General features: G+C 43.1%; 4 protein-coding genes across 7 annotated transcripts; 2 read left to right on the top strand and 2 right to left on the bottom strand.

Moving 5' to 3' along the window:
* Positions 1 to 371: 371 nt before the first annotated feature.
* Positions 372 to 8,015, bottom strand: mfsd11 (major facilitator superfamily domain containing 11). The gene is made up of 14 exons (XM_071547484.1): positions 7,714 to 8,015; positions 6,840 to 7,000; positions 6,670 to 6,725; positions 5,735 to 5,842; positions 4,767 to 4,846; positions 4,574 to 4,670; positions 4,390 to 4,448; positions 4,106 to 4,265; positions 3,163 to 3,206; positions 2,992 to 3,057; positions 2,754 to 2,879; positions 2,396 to 2,570; positions 1,580 to 1,715; positions 372 to 533 (listed from the first exon to the last, which is right to left on the bottom strand). The coding sequence occupies exons 2-14, from the start codon at positions 6,933 to 6,935 to the stop codon at positions 372 to 374; spliced, it is 1,365 nt and encodes a 454-aa protein (XP_071403585.1). The 5' UTR covers positions 6,936 to 7,000; positions 7,714 to 8,015.
* Positions 8,016 to 8,600: 585 nt separating this feature from the next.
* On the top strand, positions 8,601 to 13,578 carry srsf2b (serine and arginine rich splicing factor 2b). 3 transcript variants are annotated; one of them, XR_011696970.1, is made up of 4 exons: positions 8,601 to 9,184; positions 10,119 to 10,419; positions 10,961 to 11,190; positions 12,214 to 13,578. XR_011696970.1 is itself a non-coding variant. In XM_071547486.1 (3 exons), the coding sequence occupies exons 1-2, from the start codon at positions 8,808 to 8,810 to the stop codon at positions 10,402 to 10,404; spliced, it is 651 nt and encodes a 216-aa protein (XP_071403587.1). In that variant the 5' UTR covers positions 8,601 to 8,807; the 3' UTR covers positions 10,405 to 10,419; positions 12,214 to 13,578. The 3 variants fall into 3 exon arrangements, 2 of the variants coding, with proteins under 2 accessions (XP_071403587.1, XP_071403586.1); XM_071547486.1 differs by lacking the exon at positions 10,961 to 11,190 and having other exon boundaries at positions 10,131 to 10,419; XM_071547485.1 differs by lacking the exon at positions 10,961 to 11,190.
* Positions 13,579 to 13,631: 53 nt separating this feature from the next.
* On the bottom strand, positions 13,632 to 15,800 carry mettl23 (methyltransferase 23, arginine). Of its 2 annotated transcripts, XM_071547491.1 has the most exons (5): positions 15,627 to 15,800; positions 14,846 to 14,950; positions 14,512 to 14,749; positions 14,320 to 14,404; positions 13,632 to 14,058 (listed from the first exon to the last, which is right to left on the bottom strand). In XM_071547491.1, exons 1-5 carry the CDS (start codon positions 15,726 to 15,728, stop codon positions 13,887 to 13,889), a joined length of 702 nt encoding a protein of 233 aa, XP_071403592.1. In that variant the 5' UTR covers positions 15,729 to 15,800; the 3' UTR covers positions 13,632 to 13,886. The 2 variants fall into 2 exon arrangements, with proteins under 2 accessions (XP_071403592.1, XP_071403593.1); XM_071547492.1 differs by lacking the exon at positions 15,627 to 15,800 and having other exon boundaries at positions 14,512 to 14,753; positions 14,867 to 14,934.
* A 226-nt stretch (positions 15,801 to 16,026) lies between these two features.
* Positions 16,027 to 25,777, top strand: jmjd6 (jumonji domain containing 6, arginine demethylase and lysine hydroxylase). The gene is made up of 6 exons (XM_071547475.1): positions 16,027 to 16,434; positions 17,517 to 17,905; positions 18,747 to 19,033; positions 20,831 to 20,966; positions 21,472 to 21,610; positions 22,832 to 25,777. The coding sequence occupies exons 1-6, from the start codon at positions 16,306 to 16,308 to the stop codon at positions 22,961 to 22,963; spliced, it is 1,212 nt and encodes a 403-aa protein (XP_071403576.1). The 5' UTR covers positions 16,027 to 16,305; the 3' UTR covers positions 22,964 to 25,777.
* Positions 25,778 to 26,093: the final 316 nt, after the last annotated feature.

Below are 26,093 nucleotides of genomic sequence, written 5' to 3'. Positions count from 1 at the left end.
AATGCTAAATAATAATGTGAGGGCCTGAATTGAGCGAAACGAGGTTTATCTCGTGCACACGCGGCACCACCCGTCCCTGTGGTGTGGTAAACTGCGGCCTGGAGAAAAGTGTTGTGTTCTGCTGCAGCCGCTGCCGGGCTCCTGCAGACCAGCTGGCTCTGTGAAAACCAGAGGAGTTACAGTGTCAGTCTGTTGGAGAGGCTGAGGCGGGCCGGGGGAGGCTGGTGAGGGGGTCAGAGTTCATCCCCCAGGAGAAGCTGGGATATTCGTACAGAGCGTCTTCCCCGGACCGTTCTTCCAGCAGCGAAGAGTGGAAATGCCTCCGCCCTCCTCCTCCTCCTCCTCCTCCTCCTCCTCCTCGCTCCAACACATCAGATGCTGTCATAGTCCGAGTCCCGCCTGCTGGACTCCACCACCCACTCCGCCACGAAGAAGGACAGCGAGCCCAGGAAGCCCACCAGCACCAGGATCAGCAGCTGCCAGTGCAGCAGCAGGTAGTTGCTGTAGCCGAAGGCCAGAGCGGCCATGATGGACTGTGGAGGAAAACGACGACAAGGACGCATTAGAAAGAGGAACCGAACTGGACTGGGACCGAGTCAGATTCAACCAGCCAACATCAACCGGCTCTGAATATGAATGAAGATAAGCTGAAACTTTAATGGTTCCTGTAGGGAAACTGGTCCTGGAGCAGCAAAATAATAACAGGATACAGCAAAGAAAAAAACATAATATGATTGTTGCAAATGGGGGATATTTAAACACAAGGCAACTGACAATACGTTACTGTGATACCTTGGTAGAGTCCAATTCCACTATCTGCCATTGCCAGAAACTTGTATGTATATAATGACATTTATACACATGACAGCTTATACACATGATGTGCAAAATGTGTCATAACTTTAATCAAGTCAGAAGCACATTGCTACTAGCTTTTTTCCATTTGTACTGAAATTATTTTTCCCCTGCACCAAAACAATTTCAACTGTGTGACAATAAAAGGAACTTGCTAATAAAATATATTGTCATTTTTAATGATTCACATCCTCATATATTACATTCTGTAGTTGTCAGCTGCATTATATTTAAATACCGCTATAGAAATAGAAATATTGGCCGTGTTCTTTGTTCTTTTTTTTAATTTATTTATGGAGCTCCAAAGCAGAACAAGCTCTGATCCAGGAGATAGCAGTCGGTCAGTAAGGGTTTTGAATCTTTGTTTCTGGGTTAGATTTGGACTTAGGCTGTTGTCTAGGTTTTGTTGTGGCTGAGCACTTCCTGGTTTCACTCTCCGAGTTTCGATAGGTGGGTCAGCTGACGCGGGTCGCGCCCTCTACCTGTTGCTTTGTTGTGGAAATCTGAAAGGGGCGGGATTTTCACTAAACTCTTAAAAAGAGAGATTGAACTGAGAACAAGCTCTGATCCAGGAGACAGCAGTCGGTCAGTAAGGGTTTTGAATCTTTGTCTCTGGGTTAGATTTGCTGACGACACCCAGCTCTTCCCATCGTTCCCCCCAGACGACCCCACAGTTTCGGCACTTTCATCTTATCGTAAACAGTGCGCTGAATTTAAAACGCACCTGAATGAACTTGAAGACGGCGAAGGCAGGAGCGCTTTCTTCACGGAACATGAAGCCGATGATGCTGAGCAGCTGAGTGTTGAAGCAGCTGTCGCCCAGACCGAGCAGGAAGCTGCACAGCAACGCCACGCTGATGCTGAGACACACACACACACACACACACACACACACACAGCACAAAGTCAAGTTAAAGGGGCACCATCTAGTCTATGACCTTTATTGATCTCTATTGGTGATCAATAGAACTCGTCTCCTTCTACACATCCTCATACAAATCATATCAAAACAACAAAGTCAGCTTTGTCTCAGGGTTCCTACACAGTTTCAATTTCAATTTCAAAATCCCACACTTTTTCCAGACCTTAAAGACACCATGAAACAGCATCTTTGGGGAGATCAGTACATACATATTTACACCTACTGATGCAGCATGAGGTCACCATGAAAGATACTCTGTAAGTAAAAGTAAAAGTAAAAGTAACGGGAGTTCCTTTCATGGGGACTTTCTTTCTAATTTCTTTTGGTTCGATTTGAATATTTTGGTTGGTGCTCAGTATTATATGTTATATCACTCTATAGATGATTATTCTACACAGCAACAAATATCAGAATATGTATATAAAAAAGTGTAGTTGTGTGTATATCAGGACAGTGCAACATTTCCATAGTTCTCCAAACTTTTTTAGGCAATTTCTATCTTTCTATCTGCAAACAAACTATTTTTCCATACATTTCTAGACTTCCCAGCCCTGTGTCAGAGCCCTGATCTCCATTTCTAGTCCATGGATCTCCGTGTCTAGTCGGCTCTCTTGGTACCTGGGGGTGATGAAGGCCTGCAGGTCCGTCCCTTCCTCCGGGGCCAGAGGGGCGTCGCTGGCGATGTTGAGGAAAATCAGGTAGAAGGCCACAAAGTGAGTGATGAGCCCCAGCAGCACCACCGGGTTCCTCCCAAACCGGTTGCACTTGTTCAGCATCCCGAACACGCCCCCTCCTGGCCACGCCAAGAAGCCACACCAACAAAGAAGAAAAGAAGAAAACCTGATACCTTGCGACTTTCCTCAGGTCATTTCCTTTGTTCTCTCTCATGTTTCGATCCTGCGTTTTTTTCACATGACATGCTGCATAATAAAGATTTAAAAAAGGGTCACAGCACAGCAAGGCAGAGCGGACTCACCTAAGATCTCCCCTAAGCCAATAAAAATGCCCGAGACGCCGATCAGACTCTTGGCGTCTTGCCCGAACCGCGTCATGGCTCCAATACACGTCCCATACACCCCGCTGTAAAAGGTCAGCTCCAAACCTGCCAGTGAAGAGGGAGCAAAGGCCATGAATTCAGACTTACTAGTTCCATTTTATATCTACTTTTATCACATACCACACTGTATCCCGCTGTATTTTATTCTTTTACCCACCTGTGTACGCTATGGAGATGCTCAGCAGCAACATCTCTTTGGTCACCAACAGTTTGCATGCTTTCACTGCAACGAGAAAGCGTTATGTTAGAGATAAGTCCAGTTACCTAAAGGCCAAAAGCTCATGGAGGTTTCATAGACAATGTGGGACACGATATTCTATAAACTTACGAAATGCGTCCAGAGCCTGGGTGCAGAGGCTCGGGCCAGGCGATCTGCGAAGAGAAGGAAGTTAGAAACATTATAGTACACTAGGGTTCGACAGATATGGCTCTTTGAAGGCCGATATCAATATTTTTTGGGATTGAAGCTGGACGACGGTTGACATTTTCTGCAGATAATCAATATCTTTACATTGGCGTGCCGAGAAATTCCGAAAAGGATTCAGCGTTTCCCCCCAGAATTTTATTCTCGGCAGGTTGTAAAAAGGCTATGAAACAGCATTTTAGAGAGATCATGGGACACTAATACTCTACTCACATCAGGACAGTAATAACATTTCAACCAGAAATTTCTTGTGCTTGTTCTTATTTTATTTGATTTCATTAGGTTTGGCTGGCAGCTAAACGAATGATACTCCTGAATTGGAAAAACAGTAACCCAAATACATTTACAGTCTATAAATGGTTGGATGACTATCTGGATATTATAAACATGGAACATGCAGTACTGTCATTAAAAGAAAGTGGTAAAGGTAAACGTGGAATTTGGGAGAGAAGTAGATAATTTATGGATTCTCCTGTTGTAATCAGTTATATAAACTTATGAATGCTTGCTGATGTTGTAATTGAGGAAGTATTATGTTATAAATGCTATGAAACTATGAAAAAAAAAAAAAAAGACATTTCATGAGTTTTTTCTTTTTTTCTTAAAGGAGTCTGGCCCTTGTCCTTTTGCAGGCACATATGTTTTTTTTTCCTTGGAGAATTCACCTTTCAGCCCATTCCCAAACGGGACTCGGTTGCCGTGGCGACTGTATCACAGCAGTCTCAATGAGAAGCGTATAAGAGACAACAAAGGATAACATTTACAGTTGAAGGTCACCTGTCCTGTGCCGCGCCGTTCCGCAAAAAAAAAAAAGTATCATTCTTGCTCCTGGCGGGACGACACTCACCCGACTACGGAGGCGCTCTCCAAGGATTCGGTCTGCGGCAGCGCCTCGGACGACTCCGAGGGCGTGGCTTCAGGGTCCGGCTTCCGGATCAGGAAGAACAGGAAGCAACCGACCAGGCTGATGACCGTGAGAGAGATGAACACCGTCTGGCGGTCTTTGTCTGAGAAACAAGAACGACCGACATGAGTCACACACTTCAAAATTAGATTTCTTATGAGAAGTGACAGGGGAGGGGCAATCCACACGTTTATTCACATATTTAAATAATAAAACTTGCTAAATACCCGTTATGTGAACGTGTCCATGCCAGGCAAAATATATGTACAGGTTTCCGAAGAATAAGCTGCAAAGAGATAAGGGATGTTGAGAAAATCTTCTGCGTTCGAAAAGTGAACCAAAAAAACACAGTTATGCACAAAACACTATGAGAGTCAAACGCACGCTAGCAAAAAAAAAAAAAAGGTTTACCTGAACTGCAGCAGGGCCCAAAATATGCCACTGTTTCTGCCGATGGTGGAGTCAGTGGAGTTGATGGCAAGCACGTTTCCCTGTGCCGTCCACAGCACTAAAGAATTAAGAAATGACACAGATTAGAAAACCTTTAAGGTGCAATAGAATTAATATGCCAGGTAGAAATGATATAAAGACACCGTCACTTTACCTGCTGCTCCTATTCCAACAAACACAGACGCTGTGTAGAAGCTCCAGGTGTACGGGTAAATGAACATAGCGATGTAGCCACTGTGGAAAACAACGTTAAGAGACATTAGGAGCCTGGATGAGCCTGAACAGATGATATATTAAGCTTGTTGGGGTTGTTGAAGAGCCGTCAAGACACCTGTGCACAGCTACTTCTAATCAGGTGCTGGTTGGCCACAGGAATGCAAAACAGTCCATATAAAGATTAGAATGTAATGATATCTTTATTTTTCTTGCGGTTGGATAATTTCTTTATAGAGTTGTTCCGATACCGATACCAGTATCGGAAATGCCTCCGATACAGCCTAAAATGCTGGATCGGGTATCGGCGAGTACGCGAGTCTATGCACTGATCCGATATCATGTAATTTATTAGCCCCGAAACAATCTACTTTAAAGTAGTTTCACCCGGATAAAATGTCCGTTTTCCCGGAAATCTATACTTATATACTAAATTTATACAGTTACTGTACCATTTAAAATTTTAAATGTCTTTTATTTTACTAAATTGTGACTGCACTTTAACAGTTTTTTAAAGGAATTGTTATTTATTCCTAGATTTATTTATTTATTCATGTTCTTTTTCAGTTATGACTGACTGTCAAACTAGATAATAAAGTTCTATAGCATTCATTCTCTGTATGTATTTGTTCATGTTTTACAAAGTGTTTTAACCTGAGCCAGGCCATACAACAATGATAGCAATCATATCACATCCATACAGGGTTAGTAGTATACAGCTTTTAAAAAATAATAATAATATATATATTTTTTTTTTAAACGCACTGGTATCGGATCAGTACTCAGTATCGGCCGTAAGTTCAGGTATCGGAATCGGTATCGGGAAGGAAAAAATGGTATCGGAACATCTCTATTTCTTTATACGGACTGGTTGGGGCAGAGTTGGTCAGTGCTGGACAGTGGGCTCACCTGTATAGAAGTCCACTAAAGAACATGGATAGCTGTGGGCCAATGACAGCCACCACTGAAGGGGCGATCAGGTTGGATGCAGAGAAAACTCCATAGATGATGGACATGCTGCGTGTGAGGAATAACAGCACAGTTAGGGTGAATGCATGTAATAATGGACGATTTGAACACCATAAAAAAACAGGGAGAATATTTCTGACAGAAGATGAATGATGACTGACAAGTTGCACACACATTTGTTCTCAGATGATTTTGAACCCTTCTTAAAGCTGAACTAGGCAACTTTGCACTTTGGCGGCCCCAAGTGGCAACGGGAGATCACTGAGTTTCTGAAAGTTTGAAGGACTTCATTACCCAGACTTTTGCATTTCGCTCTTATGTTTCGACTCGTCAATTCCTGTGAATGGAGTAGTGACTTTAGACTTTAACAACTCAAAGTATTTGGGGAAACAGGTGGATCTACAGCGTCTCAATTAGTGGAGATGGGACGCGCTTCTCTGTTGCAGAACCCTATTTGTGATTTAGACTGATATTACAGCTGTATTTCGAGATAGAAAATCTTGCAGCTTTAAACTCTTCCGACTGTTTAAAAAGATACCAACTGCTAAAACAGGCAGCAGCACAGTCATATATTACTTCTGGAAACCTTAGCTCACTGGCATGCAGAGAACTCAAAGTAAACTTTGTTCCCTAAACTGGTGACCCAAGATTCAATTATCCTTCAGACCTTTTGACTGTGGCAGATTTGATTATACTTTGCTGGTCGAAGGTGCAACCAGGTCTGAAATCACCCCGGGAAATGATTCAGTCTATGAGAAGAGAGCATGTTGTGCTCATAGTAAGAGCTGCAGAGATGTTGTGAGTCAAAATGTAAAATGTCACGTGAATGGATAACGCAGCAGCTGTGTGTGGTTCTAATAATACCGATAGATTACCTTGTGTATCCACTCCCATGGAATTCAGAGCTATTGAAGCTCTTGATAACCGTTTGCTGGAAAGATAAAGAAAGTAAACTGTTACAGTAGCAAGCAACGCCCCCAACAACATGGAAGATTGGGCTCTTTGTGATCAATCCGGAATGTGCATCCATAAAATTCAAACCTACCTCTATATTGCCACATGTTTGAAAAGCAGTGAACATGAACATAAAGCCAAAGCCTAGGATGATGATGTTCAAGAGCGTCTTCCCCTCTGGACTCATTTTGCAGGTTGTCAAAATTCCCTGATGGAAATTAATAGAAAAATCTACCTGGGCCAACAGCACATCTGAGGATAAAAGAACAGAAATACACTTCAGGAAAGTGTGTAACACGAAGCAACTTTAATATACCCATTAAAAGATTGCTTAGTGGACAATCCGGCATAGTTCTGTCATTTTAAAACCCACCGAGTTCCGGTAACTTGCGTTCTCTCTTGAATAGAAAGAGAGCCTCATACTCAAACGCTATTCAAATATCTGTCAGTTTTTATCGTCAAACATATACACATCGCACACCATGACTAAAGAGCTTTTAGTCTCCACTGGTAAATTCGGCGTACAAGAGATCCAACCGACAGCAGTTTTATTTCAATAAAATCATAACTTTTAGAATTGGTTTCCACTGCTCTCCGCCGCCATACACGGTATATTTTGGTGGAAGAAGGTTGTGGAAATGACAGGCGAAGCCATAATAAAAGTTTATATTTTATTGAAAGAAGTGTTGCCTGGTGCATTAGGTATATGCCGAATTATAAAGTGGGGCGTATAGATTCATATAAAGTGTTAATTCCTGTTGTAACATGCTGTATGTTTGATGATAAGCGAGGTAGCATTAAACTGTTAGATTTCTGAATGGTGTTTGACTTGAGGTTCTCTTCACACAAGAGAAAGAGGAACGTATCGGGACACCGATTGACCTTGATCACAAGAGTTTTCTTTACTGTGTGAGAAAAGTGAGCTGTTGTTATTGTAATAAGCTATGACACGGAAAACAACTCACCGGGCGGTGTTGAAGCTGTGGTTTTTGAAGCTAACCCTACGGCTGCTCTTGTTTGTGCAAAATCACTGTCTCTTTGGGGACATAGTTAGCTCTTTGTGGAATACCCGATATCCTCAACCATCCATGTACTCCGTGTAATTACTAAGTTAGCTGCAAGATGAAGATGACACTTTTCCGTCGTCTAAAACAAGATTCTCCTGGAGTATGTTCACAGCAGCAGTATCTCTGACTGGCCCGAAACTGGGAAAGGCTGTCATGTGAATCAATCAGCTGACCGAAGTGCTGTGTATCATCTCAGCAATTTCCTCAATCCCGGAATATGAGCCTCGTGCTCCTTTATCGTCAATTTACATATGCTGAGATCAGAGGCACTTCTGTAACTACGCTTCTGCTTAAACCAATCCAGTTGTGTTTAGTTAAAGCAAAATGCAGGCGCATGCAAACATCCGATCGGGAGAGTTCTACTTCCGGGTAATTGGTCTGAGGAAAATCCAAAACTAAATCCAAAACGATTGAATCATAGACATATTAAAGAAATGTGCATATATGTATTTTTTTGTTTCAAAGCGCGATGTACTGCTTCATTTCGAGCCACAACTACAGGTAGCTGCCAGAAACAATAATACAACTTCCGGTTGAAAATAAAATAAAACCTGAAATGTAAAACTTATACAAAACACAAACGTGTGGCCATGTATATTACACAACTAGAAGTAAAAATCCATCATGTATTTAAGGATTAATCTTTATTAAAATACAACACAATTGTTTCTCCAAAAAAAAACAATTTTTATTGTTAGGGTTGTACTTTGACATGGTTCATGCTTTTATTTTGAAGGCGAAATCACTTAACTTCCTGTTTTATTGTAGTTCCTTTGGCTGGCTTGAGGCAGATCGTGGCGACACAATCGACGCAGGGCTGTTGGAAGGATTAACTTATTTTTGTGGCTGTGTACTTAATATAGCCCAAATACAGCGTAGGGGATTTAATACACGCTGCACCATCGTCCGTTTGTGGTATTCCACAGGCAGGTAGCGTTGCCGTTACCTCGCTCAACTCTTTCAGGAAGGTTCTCGGGCCTCACAGTTTAATCATGAGTTACGGTAGGCCTCCGCCCGACGTCGAGGGCATGACTTCCCTCAAAGTGGACAATCTGACCTACCGGACATCGCCCGAAACCCTGCGACGCGTATTCGAGAAGTATGGCCGGGTAGGAGATGTTTACATTCCCCGCGATCGTTACACGAAAGAAAGCCGGGGGTTCGCCTTTGTGCGTTTCCACGACAAACGGGACGCCGAGGACGCTATGGACGCCATGGACGGCGCGCTGTTGGACGGGCGTGAGTTGCGGGTCCAGATGGCTCGGTACGGGAGACCCCCCGACTCCCACCACGGCGGCGGAGGAGGAGGAGGGCGGCGTGGGGGGGGACCGGCCCGGAGGTACGGCGGTTATGGTCGTCGAAGCAGAAGGTAAGTGTGAGCTTGTTTGGTTAACGAGCCCCCATGCGTTCCGTTGTCGCGTGTATGCAGCGAGCCAGACCGCATTGAAAAACCTTGCAATTCAACGTGGCTTTGCTTATTGGTAAATTTGCACAGTTCATAGAGCAAGACTGGAGACGTTTTATGAATCTTTAGGCTCCACTCCTCAAAACGGCGTACATCCAATCACCTGAGCAGTACTTATTTCAATAAAATCTCATTTTACAGAAGTGGTTCGCCTCGTACTCCCACAAGCTCTTCCACCAAAACACACCGTGGAGAGCGGGAGTGAGCAGTGTGAACCAATTCTAAAAGTTGAGATTTTGTTGAAATAACAGGTTACTTGGTGGATCACTTGTATGCCGAATTTACCAGAAGACCCTAGTGATACTTAAGAGGCGATAAGTCATGTTCTATCAGGTGTGTACCGTCTCCGATAAGCAAGCCAACATTAAATTGTCGAATTTATGAATGCAATTGGCGCGAGTTCCCTCCATACGGAAGGTGTCTGGCCTAATGATTTAACATTAGTTCAACTAAATTCTCCTTCAGTAGTTACAGTTACACCCTTATTTTTGGTAACCCATCTGAAAAGCCCCAAAGTATTGATTTACTGAGCTCACTTTGGTGCAAAATGTAAATTTGGTAATCTAGTGAGGCCCAAGGTTCTTGTAAGGGTTCCAGTGGTCCCCAGAAAAATGAAGAATAGTTTCATCTATTAGTTCACTCACTAAAAGTTAGCATAATGAGAGACTGGAATAGCCTGTTTTTGCACCAGTGTAGCTCCATAGTTACACCACAACGGTACAGTACAACGGCAGGCCTTGTTTTCTAATGCCAAAGTATGTGAATGCCACCGATGCATACCTTGCGGATAGTTGTTTTCAGATTGTAGATGATAACTCAACCCACTAAATGTATCCAGCTGTTCCCCTAGCCCGAGACGCCGGAGACACAGCCGGTCCCGCAGCAGGAGCCGCTCTCGCTCCCGAAGCCGGTCCCGCTACAGCAGATCAAGATCTCGGTCCTACTCCCGGTCCAAGTCCCACTCTCCCCAGAGGAAGAAGACCAAGGCCAAGTCCCAGTCCCGCTCCAGGTCCAGGTCCAAGTCGAGGTCCAGAAGCCGCACTCCGTCATCCAAAAGAGGCTCCAGGTCTAGATCTAAAAGCCAGCCCAAGTCCGCGGGGGAGAATGGAGGCGAATCCCCATAGTGCATCAACAGCAGAGTAAGTTTGATGAAACTATTTCAGCTGTTAATTTTGAAGTCTGCTGCACAGGCAATGATAAAGATTTTTCACATTTTTTAAAATTGGATTCCTTTTCCCCAGTGTCATTTTTAAGAGGTTGGCGTCAGGGAGGGAGATGAACTACAGCCACAAGCCAAATGCTAGTAAGTTTTGGCTGTGGCTGGTAAGTTTATCTACTCTACCAGCCACTTTGGCAGGTACTCAACCATCATTTTGAAGGTCCTATTCTATTCTAGCCTAGTTGGCTGGTAAAACTGTGATACCGGCTGGGACATTTTGAGTTGAACCAGCCACTGTAGCCAATCAATAAAAAAAAGTTTCCTGCCCTGGTCAGGATACAGGGGGGGGGGCACTTTCCTCCCCCAAGAAATTGATCTGCAACCTGTGTTCTTGGATTCAGTGTTACGACATGTCATACCCAGTGTGCACCAGGTTCATATTTCCAGTTAATATCAAGCTAAGTCGTTTTTGAAAAACCGTTTTGATGGTAAACCAAATCTGGAATTTTCTCCTTCCCAAGCTGCGGCATCCTGTTTGCAAAAGTGGAGTTTGGAGTTTGTGCTGAGCTGAGGCAGTATGAGCAGTTAGAAGGGGTGTGGTGAGCTGCCCACGGGCCGCCTGCTGCTGGTGAGGGTTCAATGCAGCAGGTTGGAGGCAGTCAGTGTTGGGGTTTGGTGTTGAGGTACGTCTGTCTGCCCGCCATTGGACAGAAACTGTCCTCCAGGTCGATGGTACTTGAGGGGAACCAAGGTTTGTCTAACTCTTATCCCATGTCTGTTCCATTTTTTTTGTTCACTCCCATTTTCTCGCTCACTTCTATCCTTGTACCCCATTTTCAATACAGCAAATTTACAATTACACATGGATTTTTATCGATGAGGCCTACCATTGTGGGTTATTAAGGCCGTGATCAGATAGGAGGCTTCCTTCTGCTCGAAAGTAACAGAGAGCAAGAGCACAAGGAGCTCATGCAACTATATAATTAGTGTTAGCTAGCTTACCTGAAGTCACAAAGGGGATAACGTTGGAAATAAAAATGGCAGAGAAAGTTAGCGATTGCTCTGCTCTTGTACAGTATGAGGAGCCCATTCTAAAGTTAACATTGCTCACTGGGAAACTCTTACTTCCCTCCAGGCGCTGCTGATTTGTTCTGTCCCGACACTGATGCACAGCGCGGCTAAACGGCGCCGCAACACACGCTGCTTCAAAAATTTGAGGCGCATAATCTGCAGGAGATGCGCTCGCTGTGACCAAACCATCAAAGTAACTGAAAAAAACAAAAGAAACTGCAGGCTCGTTCAAAAAAGCACCCGATGTGATCACGGCCTGAGGCTGAGATTAGGGTTCGACCGGTATGGGTTTTTAATTGAATCATATTTTTGGGATTAAAGCAGCCGATTAAAAGATATTTTATGCTGATATTTGATGCTCTCCATTGAAACTCAGGATGATAATAAACATTGATGCATACATCAAAATATTGCATTAGCATCAATTCAGGCTAAGATCTCCCCATATCAACCACTTTAGTATTGATCAGTTATACAACAAATATGTAATCAAACAAACTGCAGGTGGATGACTATCAGATTTTTAACAAAAGGCCAATATCGGCTCAATATATTGGTCCAACCCTAGTTCACATGTAAATTGTGTGTTGCAGGGGGGTGGGAAGGATTCAGCACATCAATATTGGAGATTTAAAAAAAAAAAAAGTAAAACATTCTTGTAGTTTTTCATTTTCTAACCATTGCTTGTTTTAACATTTTTCAGGCGACTACTTCAGAGCTTCAAGTCCAAGACTGGATCCCACCCAAGCAACAGTTTCCTGGTGTAAAAGGTTACTTTTGTGTCTTCCATGCCTTGGTCTCTTTTCTATTTGTCCGGCCTCCAAAAAAGGCTTGATTTTTCATTTCATTAATGTGCTGTGATTTTTCATTTCCTTTTCATGACCTACAGTTATTATGCAGAATTCTTCTATCTGTATGGTTTAAGTGTAGAGAGTAATTTACAGCCATATCCTGTTTTCTGGCCTGTTTTTGTGATGGTTTCACAGGATAATACCAGTGTTTTTTAAAAGTTTGTGCCAGGAGTTTAGATTCCCCCTCTCCTTTGTATTCTTCCTGGTTTTGTTGGCATAGTTGGAGCTATCAAGACTCGTTTTCCTCCCTTGAGAAGAAGCCATTTGCTGCCATTCATTCTTGTCCAGTATGAAAAACAAATTCCACAGAGAATCCATCACAGTAAACATGAAGCCTTCATTTGGTTTTGGTCAAAGTTTCTGTTTTCTCCTCATTTCATTGCGCTGAGTCGAGTGTTTTCACATCAGTGCTGTGTTCCTGTCAATCTGCTGACACCCACAGTAAGAGATGGAAATCTCCTTCAGGAAAATAGTCCCTCAGAAAAATGTCGCCCCATAAACTTTATTGTCACGTCCATGTCTTTTTATTTAGGGACATCTTTGTAAGGTGGGACAGCAGTTTAATTTCAAGCTAGATTTGACACTGTAAAGTTTGTATGTGAAAACAAGTAAATGTAAAAAAAACAATTGCATAAATAATTTGGGGGAAATGTAAACTAGATGTAGACAGCAGTAAATGGGCTATAACTCTAAATGACACTGGTATTCTCCTTTCTAAGTTGGAAAACTATCAGGTCAATGAAAGGCCATCACAGATTTTAAGCGATTACAAGTTTCTTACGCATTTGGTTGATTTTTACAAAACATGGCACTCATTTACTGGCCTGTAGGCTTTGTGTCTTTTTTTAGTTTTTCTTTTATTTCATTTTTGATTCTAATCCTCCTCCTATTTTTTTGTGCACTAGGCGCAGTTGTGTAGCAGTTGAGTATTGCTGGTTAGCTGTTAAGGTGGCGTGTTGCTCTGCTGAGTGCTTGGATGTGTCCGGTATTCTCCAGAATGCTCCTGTGACTACCGATGGTATGGTTGCTACAATTTCACCCTTTGTAGGATGAATTTTATTTTCTCCATGTGGTAATTTGTATGTCGAACGTATGACATTTTAAAAATTTCTTCTAACAGAACTAGTGCATCATGCCTCGCCCAGATTGCATTCTTTTCCCCTTTTCTTGTTTAGATCAATGTGAATTTCATTAAAGATTTGGTGTTTTGTCTAAAATGGCTTCATGTTTTTATTACTCAGGTTTTCCAGTTTTAATTTTATTTGTCATATGTACAGTGATACACACAGTGTATAAAATTAAATGAAAACCTTACAGGTAGGTTCCTACTTAAAATTGTTTAACATCATGGCAACACAATGCTTCAAATAACTAAACATCATTAAAAGCATGCTGTGCAGTGTATTTGGGCTGTAAGCCTCACAGATGTTCCTAAATCTGACTGGAAATTGGATGAGGCATAACTGGGAATCAAACAAACATTGAGGTTGTCGATCCAAGGGAAGTCTTCTGGGTGGCATGTCGTCTATAGCCGATCCTCCTCAGTCTTCAGTGTGATTATCATCATTTGTACAGTGTGGCTACCTGGCAGCGTTGATCCAGCCAGCTGAGCTTTGTTGGCGTTAAATCTTTCCAGTGGAACATCGACACACCGCAGCTTCCACCTGTGGAGCAATGCTTCAATGGACCAGTCAGCACTGAAACAGGAAGGGAAGATGTAGCTGGTTACTATGGGTATAGATCAAATTCATGAATGAATCCCAAGCCACTTCTTAGTTAAATACGTGGGTGGAGAGAGTGAATGAGTAACGCTCTCCCCTCCTGCAACAACTTCAACTGCTCAGTGGCCAACAGGAGAAGACTGGTCATACTGGGCAGCTCCCAGTGTGAATGTGTTGCAGGCTGCTCAGCTGACTTTCCCTGGATAAATAAAGATTAAAAGAAGAAAGCAAGTGTACCTTCTTTCTTGGTACGTCGTCCAAAACTGGGCCTTGGGGTTTTTCCTCAGCAGAAAAGCGATGGTCACAAGAACATTTTCAAAATCTGAAATGGGTTAAACATTTTCAGTTGGTTTTATATCAGGTGATTATATGGTTCCATGCCTGTAATTTATGAAAGTGAAAGTTGTTTATGTTGCTGCAGAAAGTAACCTTCTGGCTCGTAGAAAACATCCGATCCCAGGATAATGTCCGGTGTAGGAAGCAGAACAAGATCGGGTGAGATCTCGCCCCAGGTCAGCCCCAACACCAGCACATGGGGCAGACTGTTGGCTTCACAGCTCCGCCTGCAGTTCTCCAGACAGTGTGGAAGCTCCATGCTGTCAGACAGGATCACTTTGGCCCCGCACTTTGCAGCCACCACACCTGGGAGACTCACACCTGCACCGAGCTGAGAAGAAATATCCCAAAGTGTTCATCGGGGAGTTGTGGCACAAGTCAATTTTCAAGATGGCAGCTTGACTTTACTCTGAAATGTGCTTCCCACCTCCAGTACTGTCTTCTGCCTCAGCTCCTCTCTGTGTGTCCATAGATACTGTGCCAGCACCACCGCACAGGGCCAGACATACATGCCATATTGTGGATCAAGCACCTGAGATCATGGATCAAAGTTATGAGAAATGATTTACAAGCAAACCATGAAATAGTGTATGGTACCTCCAATGCATGCAGCAGTTATTTATCAGTGACATAACAGACCATTAGGCATCAGTAGTCCTGATATGTGCCTATAGCGAGACGCATACTCCAAATTCCATTCTAAAATCTGGTAATTTAATGCTGCCATGCTTATCGGCAAATGTACATACATGATACAAGAACACGTAAGACATTTTACGAATCATTGGGGTCTTCTGGTCAAATCGGCGTATAGATGATCCACCCAACTGCACGTTATTACAATTAAATTTCAACTTTTGTAACTGGTTCATAGTGCTCGACCGCCCTTCCTTGAGTAATGTTATTTTGGTGGACGAAGAAGGGGTGAACAGGTGAGCCAGTTATATAAAACCTGAAATTTTACTGGAGTACGTGCTTCTTGGTGTATTGAAAGTATGCCGAATTGAAGAGTGGACCCTAACGACTCATATTCCTTTACCATGTATGTACCACTGCTGATACGCAAGGCTAAATTAAACATAAAGATTGTTTAGAAATGTTTGGCACGGGAGTACGGCACGTGTGCTGTCGTGTACGATTAGAAGTTGTAGGCAGCTTCACACTGGAATGTTAACAGGATTATTATATGTATTAAAACCACAACAAACCTCGGGTATGGAGACAGTAAGTGACTGCAACGTGTTCTTGTTTGCTTCAAATGTGAAGGCTTTGTACGCTATGTTAGGTATTTCGGCTCCACTGTGGTCCATTGTCTGGCATCTTCTGTTATAATTTTGACTCCGTGTCTAAAAGTCTTGAGAAATTCACATTAAACGCGTACATCTCCCTTTCCGCGTCAACCAAAAGATTAGAGGGACGTGGGGAACAGCCAATGAAATCTATGTAATATACCTGGCGGGAAGGCCCATTCTATATTCCACCCAATCAATGCTTTCATTCTCGCATGACTGTGGCCAATGAGCTTTCTCTCGGTACGGTAGGGGCGGGTCCTCTTGTTGACAATCAAGTTTCGTTGCAATTGCATTGTATCGTCCGCCAGCTAACTAGCTGCTCGTGCTAGCTGTTTATCTAATTTTATCGACCAGGCAGGTGCAAATGTGCACTTATACTTCTTGATATAGATCTGAATACGTATTTTAACATAGTAAGCTACTTCTGATTCTGTTGTCTTATCAAATAACTGAAGCTAGCCTGTCAGAACAACGGAGCTAGCCGGGTAGCAAACCAGTGCAGGCTAGCGAATGTGTTTCTCTAGAAACCCCAGTTTAGCTAGATAGCTAACCACAGCAGGACAACGACAACTCACATTTTATTATAGGAGGAGGAATGAATCATAAGAGTAAGAAGAGGATTAAAGAGGCGAAACGGAGCGCCAGACCCGAGTTGAAGGATTCAGTAGACTGGACAAAGCATGATTATTGTGAGACTTTCGACCTGTCACACCGGACAGTAAAGGTAACTGTCAATGTAGCGTTCACGCTAAACTATCATAGCTGCTACTAGCTAACGTTTCACGTTGCACAACCCGGCAGTGCAGTTGGTCACGTAGGCAGCTAGCCCCGATACACATAGTATAGGGATACATGCGTTTCTCTGTGTGGGGAGAATGTCACGCCAAACTTTCTATAAAAAAATATGGAAATTTAATACTGCATTGCTTATCGAAAAAAGTAAATGCCTCATAGAACTTGAACATTATTTAAGACTTCTCCCTGAGTCGTTAGGTTCCACTAGTGATTTCGGCATACATATAATCCATCAAGCAGCACTTCGTTCAATAAAACTTTTACTCTCATAATCGGTTTGCCTGTTATTCATATACACTTCTTCCACCTAAATGCACTGTGGTGGATGTGAAAACATTCCAAAAGTTGAAATTTAATTGAAATGGCACATCCAGTGATTGTTGAACTCTATTAGTACATCTTTTAATCAGTGTATTACACTGTCCCTCCAATGTAATGCCAATTAGTTAACCACAGCAATTTGACAGTTTACTGGCTAAAGTTTCAATCTTGGGCTAACGTTAATTTGCATACACATTTTTATATTGGCCCTTGTCACTCTCAGTTTAACTTTCGTTCAGTTTAAAACATTATTAATGTGTGTTTACCGGACACATTTGCTTCCAAAAATAACAGGTCTGTATCTTCTAGTCAACATTACTAACATTGGTCTGTCAGCTCATCTCTACTATGAGCAGGAAAGTCTTGTTGTGTAAGGCAGCTAGTCCTTTGTCTGGCTTTGGGCAGTCAAGAGTGCTGCTGAGCAGTTTAGAAGATTTGATATTGTCACAAGATAGTTAAGAAGGGTTCGTCTGTGTGCTTGGGGCAGCTAAAAATATCCTTTACATTCCAAGTAAAGGGGGTTGAGAAATAACCCCCACTCTCTTCTGTTTGTTTGTGCCCTGAGGTTGGAAAGAGCTTTTGTAAAAAACAATTTGTCACCCTACCAACCTGCATTCCTCAATCCAAGGATGTCTTTTTCAAATATACACGCCTGTTTGCTTAATGCATTGATATACGCTGTGTTGCCAGGACAACGTTGAGCGTGCGGATGCCCTGCGACTCAGTCCCGAAGAGTTCATCCAGCGCTTTGAGAGGCCCTATAAGCCTGTTGTACTGCTGAACTGCCAGGAAACCTGGCCTGCCCGAGAAAAATGGACTCTGGAGCGCCTCAAACGCAAGTACCGCAACCAGAAATTCAAGTGCGGGGAGGACAATGACGGCTACTCTGTGAAGATGAAGATGAAGTACTACGTGGAGTACCTGGAGTCCACGAGGGATGACAGCCCTCTGTACATCTTCGACAGCAGCTACGGTGAGCACGCCAAGCGCCGCAAGCTGCTGGAGGACTACCAGGTGCCCCTCTTCTTCAGGGACGACCTGTTCCAGTTTGCAGGGGAGAAGCGCAGGCCGCCCTACAGGTTTGGACGACTTTTATGTAACTCTTTGGCTAATTAACATGGCACACAGCTGTTAGTAGTTTTAGATGAAATAAAATATGGTTGATTTTTTTTTTTTTAAGTACATTTATTTGTTGATAAACACTGGTGTTTTGCCATCTTGTGTATTTTCTGTCATCATCATCCTATGCTCTCCCTCCTGTTCATTCACACTGTGAGAAACTTGGCTGATGGGTCACTCTGTTCTGACTCATTGTGGGCGGTGCGAGACGCTCCGATAGCATCTATGTAGTGGTACGCAGCTACAAAGTTTGAAACGGATCAAATGATGTATTTTGGTAGTTTGTACTTTGGTATTGCCTCTCATAACATTACCTTGTTTTGAAGAGCTAACATAGCTAGCTAGCAAGCGCTAATTCCGTAGCATTAAGTGGAAATAAATTCAAAAAATCAATAAAATGACTTCAGAGCTTACCATCAACCCCGATGGATGCAACTGTTCTCCAAGCTTCCTTGTTGAAATGTTAATTCCTGTAGTCTTTCAAATAAAAGTTGTAGAGAACTGGGACGCTTTGAAAGTCTGTAGTCAACTTCTCTTCCATTTTGCACTTGCAAGGCAGAACTATGGTTCATGAAACAAACAAAATCATATCAGCAGGGAAACAAGGAAGCACAGAAATCTGACCATGAAAAGTTCAGTTATGGCCAACGTTTCTCGGCCGACAAGCTTGTTGACCGTCTACACATGGAGTTTTCCCGGTCGCTCAGCTCTATAGGAAATGGGTGGATTTCTGGTGACTTGCTGATTGTGTTGCTCACAGTGTGAACACACAGTTATCTTCTCATCTTTTCTCCATTACAGATGGTTTGTAATGGGCCCGGCCCGCTCTGGCACCGGCATCCACATCGACCCACTGGGCACCAGTGCCTGGAACGCCTTGGTGCAGGGGCACAAGCGCTGGTGCCTCTTCCCCACCCACACGCCCCGCGAGCTGATCAAGGTGACCAGGGATGACGGAGGCAACCAGCAGGACGAGGCGATCACCTGGTTCAACGTGGTTTACCCCCGCACCCAGCAGCCAAACTGGCCACCGGAGTTCAGACCCCTGGAGATCCTGCAAAGACCCGGGGAGACCGTCTTTGTCCCTGGTCAGTGAGGAGGCCGTTTCATTATCGTGTCTGACTTAATCTTCTTGGCCACTATTGTCTGGTTAATAGGATCTGCTGTCTTTAGAAACCATTTAAGATGAGATGGAGCTAAATGATCCTCGTGGGGAAATTGGGCCGTTGCAGCAGCAAATTGTAGCAGGATACTGCAAAGAAAAAGAAATACGAATAAAGCAGAAGAGTGTCATGTAGTCATATGCAGCCAACAGTTTTAACACTAGAACCTGCTAGGTAGAAATGTATGAGTGAAAGTTTGAATGGTAGGCATTTTAGACAAAGGAAATAAAAGAAAAGAGACAAAGGAAATAAAAATGAAGGATGTGTACGATTTGTGGGGTTCAGGGATCATCAGGGGTCCTTCAGGGGATTCCAGGGGGTCCCCCAACAAACGGAGGAGTAGTTTAGTTCACTACAAATAATCCCAAATAACTATTCTCGTACAATCATTGGGTTCACCCTCTATTATCTCCCCATGTACAGTGCAGACAGTTCTACAGTTCAATACTGAAGTCTTCTGGGCATAAAATGGGGAGTGTGGTAGATTTAGCACTGCAAAATATAGCACAGGTCAGAAATATTGAATTACTGCTGGGCTGAAAGTTGGTTGAGTTGTACTGAACTGTTGAGTAAACTGTGCGCGTTTGTTTGTTTTAACTTGTAACTTTAGAGACCAAACTGGTTTGAGGTGAGGGTTTTTTTCTGTGAACATCCACAGTAGCATAGCAGTGACTTAACAACAGGCATAATGACCGTGTGAAGACAGAGTCATGGACACAGAGGAGTAGTTGGTGTGTCAACGTAGTCAAGGAGACAGCATGGAGTGATATCGATGCGACCTAGATTCACCTAATTCCCACTGGGCTTAAGACGGCGTCGAGACTGGATTAAACCCTCAGCTGCTTCGGCCCACTGTCTGGACTCCTGGTTGACTCTCTAGCTGATCACAACCACAACAAAAAGGTTGTGAAGTCCAGAGGAGGGTGTGATGTGTGGCATCTGTTGACAGGCTGTTTTGTCACCCAGAAAGGTCAATTATGTATTCAAGTAATCCACCTCTACCTTGTTTACAATAGGGTGCAGCCAGTATGAGTTTCAGAAGGCTGATCCAGATAACAATATTTTTACATTGCCATCATATCAGCAGTGGACGACATGACCGGTCATATCTGTTATTTAATCAACAGAGGTGTGACCAAGTCAACTTTGCTTAATTCTCAAGTTTTGATGCACAAGTCTCAAGTCAAGTCCCAAGTCTAAATGTAGACTACCAAGTCAAGTCCATGTCATTAATGTCAAGTCTCAAGTCTAAATGTAGAACAGAAGAAGTCAGAACAAATTAAGAGTCCAGTATCAATTTAATATCTTAAAGAAAACTAAATATCTAGGACTTTTCAATGCAATATTGTGTTAATTGGTAAGGGCATCATGATTTTGATTTTTATAATCAATTTTTAACTTAAATTGAAATAAATTCAATCATTCTGAAATCAGAAAACACAATTTAAATTCAGTCATCTGGTGGAACAAATCTCTATAAGTTGTGACTCAAGTCTGACCTGAGTCCAAGTCATCTGACTCGAGGACCACCTCTGTTAATCAAAGGCCAATACTGGCCTGATATGTTAGCAAACGGATATATCAGTCTAACCGTGTGTACAGCTCCTCCATGAAGAGCTAGATGAGGATTTGCAGAAGTGCATCTTTTGAAAAATGGCTAATGAAAAGCAATATGGTGGCTTAGTTTGCTGTAGTTGATGGTAACGAACTGTGTGTCTCCAGGCGGCTGGTGGCACGTCGTCCTCAACATGGACACGACGATCGCCGTCACTCAGAACTTTGCCAGCACAACCAACTTCCCCATCGTGTGGCACAAGACCGTCCGAGGACGCCCCAAACTTTCCAGGAAGTGGTATCGGTAAGGACTCACCAGCTAAATCATATAAACTGCACAGAATAGCTGCTTCTCAGTCGTTCAGGAATCCTAAGAAGAGGAAAAAACACAATTTGAGGTCATTTAAATCGTTCCTTGCAAGGAAAAGATATAAACTATACAGTATGTTTCACATTTTCATTGAGCTTTTCATAAAAACCCATACGTGGGACTCAGAGGAGACTTAAATAGACAAGGAAAAGTCAATCACTACTTTATTTTAAGCTTTGTTATTATTGCCTGGTCAGGTTAATTCTAAAATGTTAAAAATCTGCTAAAGCAGTAGTGGGTAAGATAGTAATGTCTTTACTTAGCAGTCTCTATAGGCTTAGGCTTTAATTTCTATTTAGGGATTTGTGATGGGAATTGGATATTATTCATTTAGGAAGGAGCTGTAGTTTTGATTTCAATACCAGATCCTGTGTGTGTATTGAGTCGTGCTTCATGGGCCTAAATAAAATCCTCGCTGTGTGTTTTTTTTTCTCCTCAGTATTTTGAAGCAGGAGCGGCCTGACCTGGCAGCACTGGCAGACAAAGTGGACCTGCAGGAGTCAACTGGTATCGCATCTGACAGCTCCAGCGACTCTTCCTCCTCCTCCTCTTCCTCCTCGTCTGACTCTGACTCTGACGTACGTGCTGTCCCCTACACACAAACACACACACGCAGAGTGAGGTATCTACGTGCATAAACAAATATATAAAGCAGATATATAAGGCAGTGGACACAAGTTTCTCAAAGTACTGTTTTGTATATGATTTATTCAGTAGGTACATACAGTTACATACACATGTAGACTCTATACCAATGGGTCCAAAACATGTGATTTGGACCTAAATATATAGTGTTTCCTTTAAGCTGGTGGCCTGGGCCAGTGAAATATGGAAGTGACCTTCTTAGGTTTCCTGCATTGGTCATTCTTGTGCTAAATGTCTTCTGGCATTTTCAGCTGAACCTTCTTGGCTGGCGGTTCGCCCCTTCAGTCAGACATAGGCGGGTTCTTGTAAAAGTCAAAATGGTTTATTTGTATCCTTGTTAGTGGCAAGTAAAGCACAGTAAAACTCTCTCTAGGGTTTGCATCAAGCACAAAATAACAGTCAGTCATTCACACAAGATAAAAAATATCCAGTTCCCAATGATTATGGAATTTCTGGAATATCGTGGAATTTTTAAAGGTGTATTCCAGTCAGGGAATTTTATAAATTCTCTGGGGAAGTCAGGGAATATCAGGGACAAATGGGTCATTTTTCAGATATACACTTTTCATCTGGAATACAGCAGAATGTATTTTCCAACTTCTTTAACACATTCATTGCATTAGATGGTTTTCAGCCCAGCTGGAGTGGAAACCAGGCTTTTCACTCTGCTTAGAAAAACATGAACAAACCAGGAGGGAAGAATATTTCATGGAAATACTTAGAGGAAGTCATTGAAAAGTCATGGATTGTTTTTTTTTTTTTATGTCATCGCCACAGTGGGAACCCTGAATAAAACTTAAAAACTAGGAGAAATGAAAAGGGGGGAAAAATAGGTGAGAGGATATGAGCCCTCCCTTTAAGATATATTTCCTTGCTGCTCTGTGTAGGATCTAATGTTCTGCTGACAAAGGAATCTGAGCAGACCGTTTCAATCCCCGCCTGTTTAAATCCCCTCGATCCAGGAACACACACCTCTCAGCAGGGACACTAAATCTTAGTGCCGGCAACAGGTGTTAAAACATGACCGGCATCCTCCATCTCCCTCCGCCCTAAACGCAATTCAAATGCTTCAACACCGTAACAGACCAGCGGGTAGAACTTTTACACTTTGCACGTATCAGCCACCAACCGTCTGTACACTCTGTTCCCTGCAGGCGGAGTCGGGCTCAGAGGGGGACGCCATGTCTCACCGCAGGAAAAAGCGAAGGACCTGCGGCATGACGGCCAACGGAGACACCACCAGCCAGGACGACTGCGTCAGCAAGGAGCGCAGCTCTTCCCGGTGACCTGCAGCTGCGATACGATACGATCCACTCCACCCACCTCCAGCGGTGACTCCTTTACTCACGTGCAGAGCAACAACTCTTACTGGGGTTTTTTTTTGTTTGTTTTTCTTTTTGTTTTGTTCTTTTGGGAGTCCCTGAAGGAATGCGTCTGGCGATGCCGTACTCCCCGTCTTGTTAGATAAGATGGCTGCTGCCGAGAGCGAGGGGTTGGGATAAAGGAGGAGGATCCTCTGGGGCGCGGGCCTGCTGGAGACCTGCCACCACTGTGCTTTTCAACATGAATGAATATCTGTATGTCGCTTTAGCTTCTATAGGAGGGGAGAGGGGGGTGGACAGAGGTGTGAATTAATTGACTGATTGCGTTTTTAGGGAGGAAGGTGATACTGGGAACCCCCTGTTGCATTGGGGGCCGATACAGAGGGCTTAATCGTCTTAAAAATCTCTCTGAGCTGCTTTCTCTTACGTGAGCTTATGTGGAAATGGAGGAAAGGGTGAATTTTAGAGGTTCGTCTTTAACTGTACAAAGGATAGCTATTGAGTTATGACACATTCAGCTGGCGGAAGAGGTTCAAACACGTCGCTAGGGCTTGTGTAGTCTAACATGCGTACTGTCCCAGAGCGTAACAGTTTGTGTCATACGTAGTGGTGCAGCAACACCAGTATCAGCTCAATACCATACTGAATTTTGTGTAGTGGGTGGTTCTGGTGAGGATTACCAGTACCAACAGCCAAGTATCTGTACAAGTACACTACAAAAACAGAAGAGATTAACGTCTCTTTTTTTTATAAATGTAACTGTAAATTAAAAAGTCTCTTCCTCGGTTTTCTATAGGATCCAATGGTCCAGCCAAAGCTGTAAATGTCATCAGTACTCAAATTGGCACTCATCATTAGAAGCACTCAATGATAAGACTCGCCACCAAATGGTATTGTTGCACATAGTGATAATCTGCATAAAAAGCCACTTTGATGTTTTCTACTTTAAATGATTTGACGCCTTGCTTGTACTACTTACGTTGGTAATATAAATTCATGCTGGAATTGAAACTGTCAATTTGGTCAGCTAGCCTTAATGAAATTACGCAGTTAACAGCTCTCTGCAGATGGAGGAAACGTTTGAATTTTCCTTATTTATTTTGTGAGAGTCCCTGCCTGCTGTCGGTGTTGTGTATTTGTTCCAGATGACTCCAGTTTTATTTACAGTTTCAGCAGCAGTCTCGACTGGACGCTCAGAAGCTCGGCCTTAGGGAGGGAAATTGGAATAAGCAGTAGCTTTTGTAGAGTTAGCCGTTCTCAGGTGCCAGAGGTTTATGTGCTTAAATTCATGAGCAAGATTACCAATATCTGCCACTATGATTTTCATGGTGTTCTGCCTGGCGAGTCACACGCAGGGAGGGTAACAACTGGACGCTGCCATTCACACAGTAGCTTTCTCTCTAAAACAGTGTGCCATATGCTGCAAATGAGGTAAATGAGGCAGACTCGCTAAATGTTCAGTCGCGTTGATTTTGGGCTTTAAACTCAGTTAGAAGAATACACTGTATATTATCCAGCAAAAACAGCAGAGGGCACTGCACTCCCCAGAATGCACTGCTGGGTCTTAGCTTGCACTGTCCAATGGGTGTAACATAAGCTTTACTGTCCATTTACATTAAGAGGTTCAGCGTATTCAGGAGACGGGAGCTGGCACAGGGCAAAGTGAGCGAAGTGTAATAGCATTTATTCAGGTTCTGCATCGTGCATCTTGTCGTCTAACATCTCAAAACCAATATGTGGGTTGGAAATCAAGGGAGGCGACAAAGTACAAGGTTCAATTTAAAGCTGTTGCGAGGCTCTAATGTTTTGGTTTCAGTCTTCAAGCTAAAGCAACCACTGCGCTGCTGTTCACTGTACGTACAAGCGACTAATTAATGATGTGAATGAGACGCATCCTGCTTGTCCAACTTTGTTTTGTGTGCTGTTCAACATGGAGACAAGTGGATACTGGCGTTGTTGTGTTTTTTTAAAAATGATATCCTCTAAAAATCAGTCGGAAGTACTTCAAATATATGAATTGCTGTATCTGTGTCCGTGCAGTATGTGTTGATCTTAGACAAAAGTGCCTATGAAGTACCGTTTGACCATGTTGTCGGCCTGCCAGGTGCGGCGGTGTGTCATGTGACTGGCTGCAGGCCGCCGACCGCAGCGGAGGTTTCTGTCGTTGGGTCTGGTCACTGCATTTTGGTGTTTTTAATCCGTTCTCACCTAATTTAAAGGCATTTAGCACTAACGCGGTCCCCGGGGTCGGTCACACAGTGCCTTCGATCCGCCTTGGTAGAGGCCGCATTGGGGCTCGTCTCTTTCTCTGGTCTGAGGGATTCCTGTCCTTATCTCCTCCCCCGTCATCTGAACTGGTCTGGGATGGGCTTCCCAAAATGTCCATAGCCACCAGTAGGTCTTTGTTAAAAATTTTTACAAACATCTTCCACAACCGCGAGACAGAAATGATGATAAAAGTGACTGTTGGTTGGTGGTCAGAGTTTGTAAAGTCAGACATTTTGTGGTTTCAGGGGAGACGAGAAGTGGATAAATAACACCTTGAGGTGCAAACACTTTGGGAAACCGGACGTAATCTGGAAGGAATCCCTCCTCAAGTGTATAAACAGCAGGATGGATGTTTTCATTCCGTCTCTCAGCTTCTCTCCAGATCAGTGCAAATGTTGATAAAGTGAATATGAGGGAAGGAGCCTCTTCAGATGTTTGAGATGGGACACTCACTTATCCGGATCAAAGTGAATAAAGTCATTTTGTTGATGGGTCAATAAAATCTTTTCTATGAATCAAAAGGTGTTGTTGTGTTTCTCTAATTTACTTTTCATTTCCTCTCTTTGATCAAGCCAAGTGATAGCCAGAAAAATACCAGATGTTAGGTTAATAGCTCTAGGTGGTTTTAGGCAAGGATGTAGTGGAGGATCAGCCAACTTGGTATCCCACCTTTTTTATTTTCAGACTGGAGTTTACCCACCTTTTTAGGCGGATATGGTCTTCTAACTGGGGAAAAATTGCAAAAATGTATGTTTTTCCAAAATGATACTTGATTCATAGTTTATTTTCACTTTGGAAGAAGTTGTACCCAAAAGAACACGTTCAT

Source organism: Centroberyx affinis, unplaced genomic scaffold (genome assembly GCF_046629955.1).
Source record: "Centroberyx affinis isolate AG114_WGS23_722 - 3 ecotype Tasmania unplaced genomic scaffold, CSIRO-AGI_Caff_v1 ptg005952l_1, whole genome shotgun sequence".
NCBI classification, from domain to species: Eukaryota; Metazoa; Chordata; class Actinopteri; order Beryciformes; family Berycidae; genus Centroberyx; species Centroberyx affinis.
Note: the sequence above shows the minus strand (reverse complement) of the source record. Positions and strands in the feature narration are given on the sequence as shown.

What these genes read in the sequence shown, in the direction of transcription:
- mfsd11 (XM_071547484.1), bottom strand. Translation starts at nt 6,935, where the DNA reads ATGAGTCCAGAGGGGAAGACGCTCTTGAACATCATCATCCTAGGCTTT. An exon ending in GAGAGCGCCTCCGTAGTCGG is followed by an intron (nt 3,207 to 4,105) that starts GTGAGTGTCGTC and finishes TTCTCTTCGCAG; the next exon opens with ATCGCCTGGCCCGAGCCTCT. An exon ending in CAGGCCTTCATCACCCCCAG is followed by an intron (nt 1,716 to 2,395) that starts GTACCAAGAGAG and finishes TGTGTGTCTCAG; the next exon opens with CATCAGCGTGGCGTTGCTGT.
- srsf2b (XM_071547485.1), top strand. Translation starts at nt 8,808, where the DNA reads ATGAGTTACGGTAGGCCTCCGCCCGACGTCGAGGGCATGACTTCCCTC. An exon ending in TATGGTCGTCGAAGCAGAAG is followed by an intron (nt 9,185 to 10,118) that starts GTAAGTGTGAGC and finishes AAATGTATCCAG; the next exon opens with CTGTTCCCCTAGCCCGAGAC.
- mettl23 (XM_071547491.1), bottom strand. Translation starts at nt 15,728, where the DNA reads ATGGACCACAGTGGAGCCGAAATACCTAACATAGCGTACAAAGCCTTC. An exon ending in GGCAGAAGACAGTACTGGAG is followed by an intron (nt 14,750 to 14,845) that starts GTGGGAAGCACA and finishes ATTTCTTCTCAG; the next exon opens with CTCGGTGCAGGTGTGAGTCT. An exon ending in TGTTTTCTACGAGCCAGAAG is followed by an intron (nt 14,405 to 14,511) that starts GTTACTTTCTGC and finishes AACCCATTTCAG; the next exon opens with ATTTTGAAAATGTTCTTGTG.
- jmjd6 (XM_071547475.1), top strand. Translation starts at nt 16,306, where the DNA reads ATGAATCATAAGAGTAAGAAGAGGATTAAAGAGGCGAAACGGAGCGCC. An exon ending in TGTCACACCGGACAGTAAAG is followed by an intron (nt 16,435 to 17,516) that starts GTAACTGTCAAT and finishes CTGTGTTGCCAG; the next exon opens with GACAACGTTGAGCGTGCGGA. An exon ending in CTTTCCAGGAAGTGGTATCG is followed by an intron (nt 20,967 to 21,471) that starts GTAAGGACTCAC and finishes TTTTCTCCTCAG; the next exon opens with TATTTTGAAGCAGGAGCGGC.